General features: G+C 39.8%; 1 protein-coding gene across 1 annotated transcript; it reads left to right on the plus strand.

The window, feature by feature from the left end:
* The first annotated feature begins 6,773 nt into the window (after positions 1–6,773).
* On the plus strand, positions 6,774–7,445 carry LOC122066813 (putative wall-associated receptor kinase-like 13). The gene has a single exon (XM_042630644.1). The coding sequence runs from the start codon at positions 6,774–6,776 to the stop codon at positions 7,443–7,445; it is 672 nt and encodes a 223-aa protein (XP_042486578.1).
* The last annotated feature ends 6,353 nt before the right edge of the window (positions 7,446–13,798 follow it).

Here is a 13,798-nt window from a genome sequence, read left to right on the forward strand (position 1 = left end):
TTTTTCTGATTTGATTAATGTAGTGGGCTGCTCAAAACGTTCCTCCTGCTGGATCAACGCCTGACAACAATAAGAATGTAAGTGCAATGAAGAATTCCAATTTGAAATTCCCTTTTATGGCATTGAAGAAGTTTTAGTTTATGAGATTCAGTCTCCCATGGTCACTCAATCCTTTCTATGTAATTCCTTTTTTCGCTAAAAATTCATTGTATTAAGAAGAAAAAGAAAGAATGTACAACATGACAAAAACCCACTCTTTCAGAGAATTGAGAATGATAATTTGCAACCTCATTATCTTTCAATTACAGATAAATCTTAGAAAGTACAATTGCATATATTTTCCAGTGAACAATTTGGTAGGCATTAGCCTTCTTTTGGTGTGATTCTAAGATATGATACTGATCAGTCTCATATGGTAATCTTTCTTGGTTCATTGACAGGGAAACAATCTTAACGGCTCCGATGATGTTGATGTTTGTGACGAGCCTGATACCGGAGCTGTGGCGGTAGCAGGGGCGAACCCTAGCAAAGCTGGTAGGGGCTCCAATGATGATGACGATGAAGATAATGAGCCTGATGCTGGAGCAGTAGTGGCAGCAGAGGTGAACACTAGCAAGGCTAGTAGTGGCTCCGATGATGATACTAAAGATGGTGATGAGACTGATGCCGAAGCAGTTGTGGCACCAGAGGCGAACACTAATGAGGCTGGTAGTGGCTCTGATGATGATGATGATGCTCGCTGGGAGCTACGTTACAGGGAAGGTTTCGGTGGACGCCGGAGATGAAAGTATTGCTACTTGATAATTGTATTGACTTAGTTTTAGTTGATTAGATAAGATCATGTATCCCAGCTGGTATAAATTAAGAATAGGCTGTAAAGGATTTTGAGTGATACGGCTAGGATTTCTATGGACTCCTATGACATAGTGGATGGAACTTAATGTATACAGATCCCCGTCAAGGAATCCGGGAGGTTCTGGTGCAGGTGGATAATTCATATTATCAAATAGGGTAAATATCACTCTCTCCCCAGAACTATGGCGAAATATCAACTTGACCCCACACTTTTTTGAAAATATCTCACACCTCCCATACAAGAAAAATATTCTATCTAACGACCCCAACCGTTAGTTTTTGCTGTTAAGTCACATGAATTTTTATCATAATGCCCAAGCTACACTCCTAAACATAAAATACCTATTATACCTTTAATGAAATAAACCCCTCTTCCCTATACCCTTTCTCTTTGAACTCTACTGAACCCTACCGCCCCTCTTATTGCATTCCTGTTTGAGTTCCACGGCGGTTGGCAAGTCTTTGACTAAGGCTCAATACCACCTGCCCCCTTCCACTTCTCCGTCTCTATTGATCGGCCTTAAAATCGAAGGTTCCTGCTAACCAAAAGCCGTTACTCAGAAGAAAGAAGTCCAGAATCTCGAGATTATGGAAGAAAATGGAGATCCATCGACACCCTTTTGGCTTCAAACCAGTAACAATCTATATCATCATCGCCATCGTCATTCATCGTCTCTACTTCTCAATGCTACTCTGTTAATAGTTTTGCTTCCCACTGTGGCTCTCTTACTTTTGTTTCTTGTTGTACCTTCGTTTCTTTTGTTTGCTTCTCAGACTTTTAGACCCAATTCTGTGAAGAGAAATTGGGATTCTGTTAATTTTTTGCTTGTTCTTTTCACTGGAGCTTGTGGGTTTCAGAATGGAAGAAACGATGATAGCTTTTTATTATTCCTCTTTTCGCTAATTACGTTCTAAATTTAGCTCAAAGAAAAAAAAAAATTTCCCTCCTACAATATTCAATTATCTCCTGTAGCTTTGAACTTTGATCAAAGTTAATTTAGTTAAATTTCTTAACAATAAAAAAAATTTAGTAAAATTTGTCCTTTTTGTATCTTCTTCCTTTATTCATTTAATTTCAGTCCAATGGGATTCTCTTGTCAATGGTCATGCTGTCTGAAGAAAAAAGAAACCAAATGCAAATCCCCACGGCAAAGCGTGGAAAAGAGATTTGCTTTCGTTTGTAGGGTACAATGGCGTCGCTGCGAAGATCTCAGAAGGTGTTCCAGAAAACCCGCTTCAATATTCTTTGGATCCGATGATCTATGACTCTGTTGAGACTACTGCTAATTCTGATTCTTCGATTTCGACGAATGTGGTTCATTTGAGGATGAGTTGTAGGCAAGAGTTCTCATGGGTTTCCGGCGAGTGATTCATTGATGACAATGGTTTCGATTTTAATACTTATCGGTCGGCGTCGGAATCCGTTTGCCGTCGACGAGGATGCCAACCTGAGAGTGAGCATTCGGAGATCAAGACCATAACAGTGGATACTTTTGTGCTTCGTACTACGGAGACTACTTCTTCAGAATCGCTACTACCACCTCCATCTCCTTCCCCCTCTCCAGCAGAGCCACCAGCCCCGCCACCTCCGCCTCCTCCACCACCAGCAGCGATCAAGCACAAAACGAGTCGATCATTCAACGCAGTAGAACGTAAGGATAATGTGGAAAACCCCGAAGAAGTTGTTTCGGAAATCAATAGAAGCCGACCCTTGCTGACTTCATCGCCACCGCCGCCTCCGCCTCCGCCTCCACCACCAAGAGCAGAGTCGCATCGTCATCAGTCAGAGCAAAAGAGCATCTGTACTGGCAGGGTTCTTGCTCTCTCTTACGCGCATCACCAATAAATCCTTCAATCGATCTGCATCAGAATTATTAGGATTTTAAATCCGTATCGGATTTTAAAGCCGATCAACAGAGACAAAGAAGTGGAAGGGGGTATTAAGCCTTAGTCAAAGACTCGTCGACCGCCGTCGAACTCAAACGGGAACGTATCATCAGAGACGGAGAAGAAGAGGACCGATAGGGTTCAGTAGAGTTCAAAGAGAAAGGGTATGGGGAAGAGGGGTTTATTTCATTAAGGGTTACCTATTAAATAAGTTGCCGGCAAGTACTTTACAGGGAAGGTTTCGGTGGATTTTTTTTTACTAGAATATCATTTACGTTAAAATTAAAAATAAATATACAGAGGAAAAATGGAAAAGAATCCAAATACACGCACGAAAGTACCCAAAAAAAGACTAAAGAGGGCTTGGACATTGCCATCAGTAGGGAAAATACCCAAAAAACCCCCTAAAGCTTGAACAAGGAGACATTAAATGAGAGCAGGGAATATTTACGTACGTGAATGTATGTGAACGAACCTGATCCGTGGATATGGCATATATTTTCTCTCTCATCATTTAAAAAATGCTATCTCCACCGACCATGATCGTTCACGTACATTCACGTACGTGAATATTCACTTTCCTCTAACGGGGACGCCTAATTGTATCCATTTCCAAATCCAATCGAACCATTGCTGGCCAAGAGACAATGGGATCAGAGAAGTTGTATTTGGCCGCTGATTTAGCAAGAAAATCTGCAATTGAATTTTTTTTTTTTTTTGCTTAAAATTCATATGTATTAAAGGAGAAGAAAAAAAATATATAATACAAGCTGGATCAAAAGAGATTACCAAAAACTAACAACAAAATAGAGGGATTGAAAATCCGAGATCACTCCCCTACCTTCGGCATGGCCATCAGCGGGGGAGGAGATCCACAACTCCAACAAAAGCTAATGAAATTGAAATCTAGGACGATTTTCAACGTCCATCCTAATTTCATCTTGGATTGAGGGAGGAAGAATTGCAGCGATCTTCAAAACTCCACTCCTAGCTGCCATTTTAGCTAGATAATCCACTACCGGATTTGCTTCTCTATAATAGTGCGGTAATTTCCATTGAATGGAAGAGAGGTAGGGGGAGAGATAACACTAATCCTACCTAGCATACCAGGGCAACAAATTGGAATAAATTGCCTTAGTTATAGTCACTGAGTCCGATTCAATCCAGAGGCTTTCAATGCCCAGCTGTTTATAGATCTTGGTTCCATGAATTAGACCAGAAACCTTAGCCTTATAATTTGATGCAATGCCAATGCAGACATCAAAGGAGTAAGCAATTCTGCCATTTGAATCACGAGTGATTCCACCAACTCCAGCTCTCCCTAGATTTCCCGAAGCACAACCATCAACATTTAGCTTCAACCAAGTGGGAAAAGGCGCACACCAAATTACTTCTAATACAGAAAACCTTCTTGCAACTTTTAAAGAGATACCCAAAATTCTCGAACATATTAAATCCCTCACCAAAATTTTGTTGCACAGAGAACTTGGAAAAAGATCTCTAATATGGTTTATTATTTGGCGCAACACTAACTCACCTCTCATTGATCTTTCTTCGAATCGTCTAGCATTATGCTCCTTCCAAATAAATTAAAATAAACCCCGCTAGCCATACTTGCTTAATTGGAGCCTGTCTCCCTTTTAGCTTCCACCATTGAAGAGCACACATAATCGAGTCTTGCTGAACCCAGCTAATACAGAATAAAGAAGTGAAGCCTTTCCAAATCAAGTTTAAGAACCTACACCCTAAGATCAGATGAGGAAGGGATTCAGATGAGCTGCAACAAAATTCACATCGAGAAGCAAGGCTAACTCCTTTCAAAAGGACCATTTCATCAGTGAGTAACTTGCCATGCATTAATCTCCAACCAAAAAAGGATTGACGGGGTAAAATACCACTCTTCCATACAATACTACCATGGGACTGAAGTACCTTTTTCCCTGATTTCTTTCCTAGCTGATTGAATTATGAATTTCCCAGATAAGGATGGACTCCAACAACATGCATCATTACTTGGGAAAGGGGGAAATGCTATGGCTGCAGCTTTGCAAAAAATCTCACTCACAGCTGATGAGTTCACCTGAGGGAAGTTCTATGAAAAATTTCCAATGAAATCTTTAACAACTCTATCTCTTGGATAGAGGTTCGATCTAGACCCATGATCTCCTTAATAGATTGCTGATCTAACCATCTATATTTCTAGAATCTGATACAGTTCCCATTGCCTACAATCCATCTTTCCTTCGAAGCTACAAAACTTCATATTTTTTTTTTTATTTCAGGCCATACGGAGGACGATTTATAGGATTTCCTCATTTCACCAAATATGGATAGAAATCTTGCTTTGAAAACCATCCCATTGTGGAGTCTTCATGTTTAATTTGACAAGCAATCTTACGAAGGAAGGCCTTATTCACATCTCTTAACCTTCGTATCCTCAAACCACCTTCTTCAAGAGGCTTGCAAACTAAGTCCCATTTAACAGACATTCTCTTGGTAGAGTCCACATCTCCTGTCCAGGTGAAATTTCTCATCCATTTTTCTATGAGAACTACTAGAGAAGATGGCCACCAATATGTTGCAAAATTCTGGACTGGAATGCTAGCAATTATAGAGCGAACAAACTCTAATCTCCCTGCCATAGGGAGCAACTTACCTTTCCAACCCAACATATGCCCTTTGATTTTATCTATCAAATGTAAAAGAGGATCACGCCTGACCCTTCCCTTGAAGATTTGTACTCCCAAATATCTAGTAGGAAGATTGCAGCTTTGAATCTCTTATGGGCATGGTCAAAAAGTGGTCATTCATCATGTTGCCCTGGTGAGGGAGAAGGTAGCACCGTGTGAAAGTGTCCATTCACTTTATACGTCCATTCACATGTGATCCAAGTGAGGGGGAAGGTGGCACATGGTTCTCATGGGTCATGATGAAAAAATGTCCATTCATCATGTGGCCCTAAAGTTGGCAGAGGGGTCTCATCCCTTGGTCCATGAAACTTCTTCCTCATTAAAGAGAAGAAAGTTCACATGTATGTTTACCATAATTCCAACCCATGATGTACCTTTACTATTGACGAACAGAACTACAATATCATCTTTCTATCTAAATTTCATAAAAAAGAAAAATAATAATAAATAAATAAATAAATAAAATATTTCTATTTGAAACATCTGATTGGGACCATTGATTTGTAATCTTTTGACTTTGATTAACATGTGTTGTCAGTTGTTTTTTATTTGAGGCAAAAGTTTTCCTCCACTAGCATATGAACACAACTTAAAAGTTAGCACCCAGGAAATGAGTAGGAAATAGCCATATGCCTCTTTTCCTTCTTTTTTATTTCTTATGTTTGGCATGTAATGGAACGATGTAAGCTTGTTTACTGGGGGAACACTAGGGGGGTCACGTCAGTCAAGCAGCTTCAACACTAGTGGGTCCATTCATCATGTGGCCCTAATGTGGGGGAAGTTGGGCACTGGGGTCTCATCCCTTCGGTCCATGAAACTTCTCCCTCATTAAAGAGAAGAAAGTTCACATGTATGTTTACCATAATTCCAACCCATGAATGTAACTTCACCATTGACGAACAGAACTACAATATCATCTTTCTATTTAAATTTCATAAAAAAATAATAATAAATAAATAGATAAAATCTTTCTATTTGAAACATGTGATTGGGCCCTCATTGATTTGTAATCTTTTGACTTTGGTTAACAAGTGTTGTCAATTGTTTTTTATTTGAGGCAAAAGTTTTCCTCCACTAGCATATGAACACAACTTAAAAGTTAGCACCCAGGAAATGAGTAGGAAATAGCCATGTGCCTCTTTTCCCTCTCTTTTATTTCTTATGTTTGGCATGTAATGGAACGATGTAAGCTTGTTTACCGGGGGGAAGACTAGGGGAGTCAGGTCAGTCAAACAGCTTCAACACTAGTGGGTTACAGGTCATTCATTGAACTCAACCCATAAATAAACATGGGAAGCAAATGAACACCGAATCAAATTCAAAGTAACAAAGATTTAAGCCATGATGGATCATCTTATGTTGCTTCGGTTCCTCTTCTTCATCCTGTCGTTATGGCTAGCGGTGGTCGCAACATCATCGACGTTGCCAATGGCAAAGCCCCACTGTAAGGATAAATGCGGTAACATCCAAGTTCCCTACCCCTTTGGCTTCGGAGATAAAGATTGTTACAGAGATGAAAGTTTTCAGGTAAGCTGCAATGACAGCTACAAGCCTCCAAAACTGTTCTTGAAATTGGAAGACTACGAAGTTCAAAATCTTTCATTGCAAGGCATACTGCGTGTATTGTTCTATGTAATTGAGGATTGCTACAGCAACTCGGGCCAATTGACTAATTCGTTTGGCCTAGATATGAGAAAGTCTTTCGACACTTTCACGTTCTCTGACACACAGAACAAATTCATGGCTCTGGGTTGCGACACCAAAGCTAATATCCAGAGCATCAACAAATCTTACGTTGATATCGAGGACTCCGATCATGGGTTCTTCCAGAGTGGGTGTAGTATGATGTGCAATAACATATCTGATGTGATCATCAATGGTTCCTGCACGNATCACTCCCCTACCTTTGGCATGGCCATCAGCGGGGGAGGAGATCCACAACTCCAACAAAAGCTAATGAAATCGAAATCTAGGACGATTTTCAACGTCCATCCTAATTTCATCTTGGATTGAGGGAGGAAGAATTGCAGCGATCTTCGAAACTCCACTCCTAGCTGCCATTTTAGCTGGATAATCCGCTACTGGATTTGCTTCTCTATAATAGTGTGGTAATTTTCATTGAATGGAAGAGAGGTAGGGGGAGAGATAACACTAATCCTTCCTAGCATACCAGAGCAGCGAATTGGAATAAACTGCCTTAGTTACAGCCACTAAGTCCGATTCAATCCAGAGGCGTTCAATGCCTAGCTGTTTACAGATCTTAATTCCATGAATTAGACAAGAAACCTCAGCCTTATAATTTGATGCAATGCCAATGTAGACACCAAAGGAGTAAGCAATTCTACCATTTGAATCACGAATGATTCCACCAACTCTAGCTCTCCCTGGATTTCTTAAGCACAACCATCAACATTTAGCTTCAACCAAGTGGGAAAAGGTGCACACCAAATTACTTTTAATACAGAAAATCTTCTTGCAGCTTTTAAAGAGATACCCAAAATTCTCGAACATATTAAATCCTTCACCAAAATTTTGTTGCACAGAGAACTTGGAAAAAGATCTCTAATATGGTTTATTATTTGGCGCAACACTAACACACCTCTCATTGATCTTTCTTCGAATCATCTAGCATTACGCTCCTTCCAAATAAATTAAAATAAACCCCGCTAACCATACTTGCTTGATTGGAGCCTGTCTCCCTTTTAGCTTCCACCGTTGAAGAGCACACAGAATCGAGTTTTGCTGAACCCAGCTAATACTGAATAAAGAAGTGAAGCCTTTCCAATTCAAGTTTGAGAAGCTACACCCTAAGATCAGATGAGGAAGGGATTCGGATGAGCTGCAACAAAATTCACATCAATAAGCAAGGCTAAGTCCTTTCAAAAGGACCATTTCATCACTGAGTAAATTGCCATGCATTAATCTCCAACCAAAAATGGATTGACGGGGTAAAATACCACTCTTCCATACAATACTAAACCATGGAACTGAAGTACCTTTTTTCCTGATTTCTTTCCTAGCTGATTGAATTGTGAATTTCCCAGATAAGGATGGACTCCAACAACATGCATCATTACTTGGGAAAGGGGGAAGTGCTATGGCTACAGCTTTGGAAAATATCTCACTCATAGCTGATGAGTTCACCTGAGGGAAGTTCCTTGAAAATTTTCCAATGAAATCTTTAACAAATCTATCTCTTGGATAGAGGTTCGGATCTAGACCCATCATCTCCTTAATAGACTGCTGATCTAACCATCTATATTTCTAGAATTTGATACGGTTCCCATTGCCTACAATCCATCTTTCCTTCGAAGCTACAAAACTCCATATTTTTTTTATTTTAGGCCATACGGAGGATGCTTTATGGGACTTCCTCAATTCACTAGACATGGACAGAAATCTTGCTTTGAAAAACCATCCCATTGTGGAGTCTTCATGTTTAATTTGCCAAGCAATCTTACTAAGGAAGGCCTTATTCATATCTCTTAACCTTCTTATCCCCAAACCACCTTCTTCAAGAGGCTTGTAAACTAAGTCCCATTTAATAGATATTCTCTTGGTAGAGTCCACATCTCCTATCCAAATGAAATTTCTCATCCATTTTTCTATGAGAACTACTAGAGAAGATGGCCACCAATATGTTGCAAAATTATGGATTGGGATGCTAGCAATTATAGAGTGAACAAACTCTAATCTCCCTGCCATAGGGAGCGACTTACCTTTCCAACCCAACATACGCCATTTGATTTTATCAATCAAATGTAAAAGAGGATCAGGCCTGGCCCTTCCCTTGAAGATTTGTACTCCCAAATATCTACTAAGAAGATTGCAGCTTTGAATCCCAATCTCCTGAGAGATACGCTCCCTTCTCACTGGAGAAATTTTCCCAAAGAAAAGTTGACTTTGTCTGAGGTTGATTCATTGTCCTGAACTATCTTGATATTTTTACAAGAAGGAATTAATCTACTTCACGCACTTGAGCTAACCATTCATAAACACAAAGATGCCATCTGCAAATAACAAATAACAAGGGACTTTGACTCCTCGCAGCCCAAGGAGAAGCTTGATAGCATTCTAATCTATTAATCTTTGAAGCCCACGACATATCAACTCCTCAGCTAAAATAAACAGGAGAGGTGAAAGAGGGTCTCCTTTGCGACGACCTCGCTGAACACCAAAAAATCCTACCGGACCTCCATTTAATAGAATAGAAATCTTGGTAGAGAGAAAAGTTTGATGCAACCAGCCCATCCATTTGTTACCAAAGCCAAACTTTCTCAATAACGCAAATAGAAAATCCCACGAAAGGGAGTCAAAAGCCTTAGCCACATCTAGTTTTAAGCCTATTCCACATCCTCGAGTTGAAGCAAACATCATGTTTGCCAACTCAGAAGCCATATAAGTATTTGAAGAAATGATTTTCCCTCTCTTAAATGCACCTTGCTCTTCAGATACTAGCTTGGGAAGGAGCTTACTTAGCCTTGAAGGCATTACCTTCGTAATGGCTTTGCACAAAAAAATTTCCCATATAGATAGGCCTAAACTTGTCCAAGGAAGAGGCACCTTTTGTTTTTGGGATCAGAATGATGAAACAGCTGTTAACACCCTTTGTGAAGTATCCAAACAAAAAAAAAAAAAGAACTCATAGATGAGCTGAAATCTCCTTCAATAATATCCCAGCATTTCCTATAGAAAGCTCCACTAAACCCATCTGGACTTGGGGTAGAGTCTGGATCCAAATCCCACATTGGTTGTTTAATTTCCTCCATGGAAGGAATAGCCTCCATTGCAATTCGATCCTCTACCAATAGAACAGTAGGGATGCAATGTAAAAGATCTGGATGGTTTTGTAATGGCATAGACTTATCAAAATTTTCATAAAAATCAGCCACATACTGCCCTAATTGCACTGAGCCTGAGACAACCGTCTCGTTCTCCTTGAGAGTCCTAATCATGTTTCGAGCCGGACGAATCTTAATTGAGAGATGGAAGAAATTTGAATTTCTATCTCCTTTCAGCCATCTATTCTTTGCCTTCCTAGCCCATAACATTTCACGATCATTTTCTGCCCTAACAAGAGCCATCTTTGCATCAGCCTCACGAGCAAACAAAACATCGTCCATACCCGAAGACTCTATTTCTTCTTGCACCTCTTCCAAATTTCGTTTGGCTTGAGACATTGCCAAGTCAAAATTTGGAAAATTATCTTTCGCCTAAAGCCTAATAGAAGACTTAAGATGCTTCAATTTCTGCACAAAACTATGAATAGGACGTCCGCCCACTCTTTGATCCCACACACTTTTAACAACCTGAAGGAAATCAACATGATTCATCTAAAACTTGTGAAAGTGAAAGGGAATGTTACTTGGTTTTATAGCAACTTCTGAGACCACTAAGATTGGGGCATGATCAAATCCCAAACGTTGGAGAACTCTTTGAAAATAGTCTCCAAAGTGATTTAACCATATGTCTTTTTTTTTTTTTGGTCAGAAGATTACGATATATTGAGAAAAAAAAAGTACATCAACCAAAAAGAGACATGGACCACTTTTTTTTTTTTCGCTAAATGGAGAATTTATTCAAGATTGAAACACAAAGCATCAATTACAAGAATCGGCCTTTATAGGCAGCAACTAAATCAAAGAAATACAAGAATTTTCGCTCTCCAAATCCCCACCTTCGGCATTGCCATCAGTAGGGAAAAGAGAGGAAACCACTAGAGCCACTTGCAATCTCCACCTTCGGCATGGCCATCAGTGGAGAGAGCAAGCATTACCCTAGCGGAGGCGGAATCTGTGCCTGTCCAAAGCATCATTCTGTAAATCATTTAAAACATGACTCGGAAAGGAAATTATGGAGCTAGAGATGCCCGACTTTGATGCCTTCTTTGCCAAAAAATCTACCACTGTATTGGCCTCACAAAAGTAGTGGGTGATCTTCCATAGAATGGACTCTAAAAATGGGAGGGAAAAATCCATTTTTGGAGAGCAAACCACAGAATTTGATGCCTTTGAATCGTAGACACCACCGCTGTTGAGTCTGACACATTCCACAATCCCCTTGCACTTATATTCTTGGCAAGCAAGATCCCTTCCATAACCACATCAAATTCAGCTTCATAAATCTTCTCATACCTGGCCTTCGCTATCACGGACAATGCCCCCTACCCCTCCTCTACCTGGATTTCCCAAGGAACTACCATCAACATTAATTTTGATCCAATGTCTCAGTGGCTTGCACCAATGCACTTCAAGAGAAGGAGAGAATTTAGGATTCTGAATTGGAAGCACCAACTTCTTGCTACATTATATATCATTGATTGTTTTCACTTCTCCCTTAGAACACCCTAAGTAGAGTGTGAGCTCCTGGTGGATATATTCATAGGAATAAACCCCATTCCTAGCTTTTCCTTCATATTGCCTCCTGTTTCTTTCCCACTAGATATGGGTTGCAATGATAGAAAATCCCATCAGCTAGGGATTCTTTGAATTGATAGATCTCGCCTTCCACTTCCACCAAAAGAACAAGCTCTCAATCGACAGGTGCTTTGCCCAGAGAAATCCAAAACAAGTTGAGAATTTCTCCCATATGTCCACTGAGTAAGGACAGTGAAGGAAAATATGTTCCATGCTTTCTCCAGCCAGTTCATAGAGACTACACCTTGAGGCAAGATGAATTCCTTTCTTTCTAACAATCTCATCCATGGAAAGCCTTTCATGAGAAAGACATCATCCAAAAGTTGAGTACCTGGGAGGAAGGTCTTTGCACCAAACCAAGGGACTCCAATGCACTGACGGAGATTTTCTTCTGATATCTATTTGAGATTTAAAAGTAACCGCAACTGTATGGATCAGTGAAGCTACGGGTCGAACCCAAGGAATGCAACCACTTTATTTTTGGCCTCTTTTAGTAACGCAAAAGTGTATCAATTAATTGTGGTGATTTATTTCTGAGTACCGCCCTAAAACACATGCATCTAAAAGCGTCCTAACCAACACATCTAGGAATTTAAATACTTCAAACCACGCAGATAAAAAGTAAATAATTGAAAATAAAAATGTTGAAATAAAAAGCAAAAGTGCAATTCAAAGGGAAGAAAGCTAGAGAGAGGCATACAAGTAGGTTTCTCTACTTAGCCTGAGGGATGCACTGCAAATAATGCAAGTTGTCCTACTTGACTAAAGAATAACTCTTACAAGGGCTTCACTACTTAGCTTTAGGGAAAGGGAGGCAAAGTAAATAACTAAAATTAAAGGCAATAAAAGGATGATCCATCGCTAGAGAGGGGCAAAGCCAACACATGCATCTAGCCAAGGACCTTGGGGGAAAGGGAAAACAATAAAGTAAAACTGAAATTAAAAACATAAGTTAAGAATAAATGGGTAGCCAGAAGAGAGAATAAGAGGGGGGAGAGAAGAATTATGTAGAAGCCTACCAACTTGAACTTCCATACATGAATTAAACTTGATTGTTTCTTGTTTGATTTGAAATACTACCAGCCCTAAAAACCAGAGCTGGAATAAACCAAATTTAAAATTGCTAGGCCTGGAGCAGACAAATCTGAACTTGAAAACTTGTGCTCCACACTTGGTTTTTGTCACTTAGAACTAAGCTAGAACTAGAAAGTACAATTACAATTGAATTCCATGAACAATAAACATAAAAAAGAACTTGCATTCATTCATTAGACATCCATTACATAAGTGCTTAAACCAAAAAGTAAGAAGAAGACTAGAAGAAGAATTAGAGAAAACCTAGAGAAAATAAAACCCTAAAAGTGAAGTGCTAGAGAGAAAACCCTAACAGAGATTTGCTAAAGAAAGAGAGGAAACCCTAATTGTGAACTGCACCCTCTCCTCTTGTATGATGTTTATTTATACGGAATAGGGGAGAGGGGGTCCAACGATTAGGGTTTGATGAGGGCTTGATTAGGGTTTGATGAGGTGGAGGAGAGAGAAGAGAAAAGGGGGTAGAATTGTAGGACATAGGGGAGAGAAAGTCTCCAGAAAATTGGGTTTGATTAGGGTTTGATTTGGGTTTGATTTGGGTTTGATGGTGATGTGGATGAGAGGGAAGAGAGAAAAGGAGAGAATGGAGAGGAGTCCAACGACTTAGGTGTGGTTAGGTGGATGAGAGAGAAGAGAGAGAGGGAGAGAAATTGTAGGAGATGAGGCTCTCTATGATTTAGGTTTCCTAATTAGGGTTTCTTTAGGTCTAAGGTGATGATGTGGAGGAGAGAGAAGAGAAAAGGTGGTAGAATCGTAGAAGGGAGCAACGAATTGCTCCCTTTTTTTCCCCCTTTTTTTTTTCTTCCTATTTTTCTCTCTATTTTTTATTTTCTATCTCTTCTTCAAACATGGGCAGCC

The sequence above is a fragment of the Macadamia integrifolia genome, unplaced genomic scaffold (assembly GCF_013358625.1).
Source record: "Macadamia integrifolia cultivar HAES 741 unplaced genomic scaffold, SCU_Mint_v3 scaffold2597, whole genome shotgun sequence".
NCBI classification, from domain to species: Eukaryota; Viridiplantae; Streptophyta; class Magnoliopsida; order Proteales; family Proteaceae; genus Macadamia; species Macadamia integrifolia.